Source organism: Schistocerca gregaria, chromosome 2 (assembly GCF_023897955.1).
Source record: "Schistocerca gregaria isolate iqSchGreg1 chromosome 2, iqSchGreg1.2, whole genome shotgun sequence".
NCBI lineage: Eukaryota > Metazoa > Arthropoda > Insecta > Orthoptera > Acrididae > Schistocerca > Schistocerca gregaria.
This window is the reverse complement of record NC_064921.1, coordinates 580612048-580614320: the sequence shown is the minus strand read 5'-3', so window position 1 is coordinate 580614320 and position 2273 is coordinate 580612048. Positions and strand designations below refer to the sequence as shown.

The window sequence follows — 2273 nt, the reverse complement described above, 5'->3', positions numbered from 1 at the left end:
GATGACGATGACGATGACGATGACGATGACGATGACGATGACGATGACGATGACGATGACGATGACGATGACGATGACGATGACGATGACGATGACGATGACGATGACGATGACGATGACGATGACGATGACGATGACGATGACGATGACGATGACGATGACGATGACGATGACGATGACGATGACGATGACGATGACGATGACGATGACGATGACGATGACGATGACGATGACGATGACGATGACGATGACGATGACGATGACGATGACGATGACGATGACGATGACGATGACGATGACGATGACGATGACGATGACGATGACGATGACGATGACGATGACGATGACGATGACGATGACGATGACGATGACGATGACGATGACGATGACGATGACGATGACGATGACGATGACGATGACGATGACGATGACGATGACGATGACGATGACGATGACGATGACGATGACGATGACGATGACGATGACGATGACGATGACGATGACGATGACGATGACGATGACGATGACGATGACGATGACGATGACGATGACGATGACGATGACGATGACGATGACGATGACGATGACGATGACGATGACGATGACGATGACGATGACGATGACGATGACGATGACGATGACGATGACGATGACGATGACGATGACGATGACGATGACGATGACGATGACGATGACGATGACGATGACGATGACGATGACGATGACGATGACGATGACGATGACGATGACGATGACGATGACGATGACGATGACGATGACGATGACGATGACGATGACGATGACGATGACGATGACGATGACGATGACGATGACGATGACGATGACGATGACGATGACGATGACGATGACGATGACGATGACGATGACGATGACGATGACGATGACGATGACGATGACGATGACGATGACGATGACGATGACGATGACGATGACGATGACGATGACGATGACGATGACGATGACGATGACGATGACGATGACGATGACGATGACGATGACGATGACGATGACGATGACGATGACGATGACGATGACGATGACGATGACGATGACGATGACGATGACGATGACGATGACGATGACGATGACGATGACGATGACGATGACGATGACGATGACGATGACGATGACGATGACGATGACGATGACGATGACGATGACGATGACGATGACGATGACGATGACGATGACGATGACGATGACGATGACGATGACGATGACGATGACGATGACGATGACGATGACGATGACGATGACGATGACGATGACGATGACGATGACGATGACGATGACGATGACGATGACGATGACGATGACGATGACGATGACGATGACGATGACGATGACGATGACGATGACGATGACGATGACGATGACGATGACGATGACGATGACGATGACGATGACGATGACGATGACGATGACGATGACGATGACGATGACGATGACGATGACGATGACGATGACGATGACGATGACGATGACGATGACGATGACGATGACGATGACGATGACGATGACGATGACGATGACGATGACGATGACGATGACGATGACGATGACGATGACGATGACGATGACGATGACGATGACGATGACGATGACGATGACGATGACGATGACGATGACGATGACGATGACGATGACGATGACGATGACGATGACGATGACGATGACGATGACGATGACGATGACGATGACGATGACGATGACGATGACGATGACGATGACGATGACGATGACGATGACGATGACGATGACGATGACGATGACGATGACGATGACGATGACGATGACGATGACGATGACGATGACGATGACGATGACGATGACGATGACGATGACGATGACGATGACGATGACGATGACGATGACGATGACGATGACGATGACGATGACGATGACGATGACGATGACGATGACGATGACGATGACGATGACGATGACGATGACGATGACGATGACGATGACGATGACGATGACGATGACGATGACGATGACGATGACGATGACGATGACGATGACGATGACGATGACGATGACGATGACGATGACGATGACGATGACGATGACGATGACGATGACGATGACGATGACGATGACGATGACGATGACGATGACGATGACGATGACGATGACGATGACGATGACGATGACGATGACGATGACGATGACGATGACGATGACGATGACGATGACGATGACGATGACGATGACGATGACGATGACGATGACGATGACGATGACGATGA

The 2273-nt window shown here is 50.0% G+C and overlaps 1 protein-coding gene across 1 annotated transcript; it reads right to left on the bottom strand.

Annotated features, from left to right (window-relative positions):
• Nucleotides 1-944: 944 nt before the first annotated feature.
• Nucleotides 945-2048, bottom strand: LOC126333275 (uncharacterized protein DDB_G0271670-like; the record flags this gene model as incomplete). Its single annotated transcript, XM_049996726.1, has 1 exon — nucleotides 945-2048. A coding segment is annotated over one exon (1104 nt), but the record flags the coding sequence as incomplete, so codon positions are not given.
• Between the last annotated feature and the right edge of the window lie 225 nt (nucleotides 2049-2273).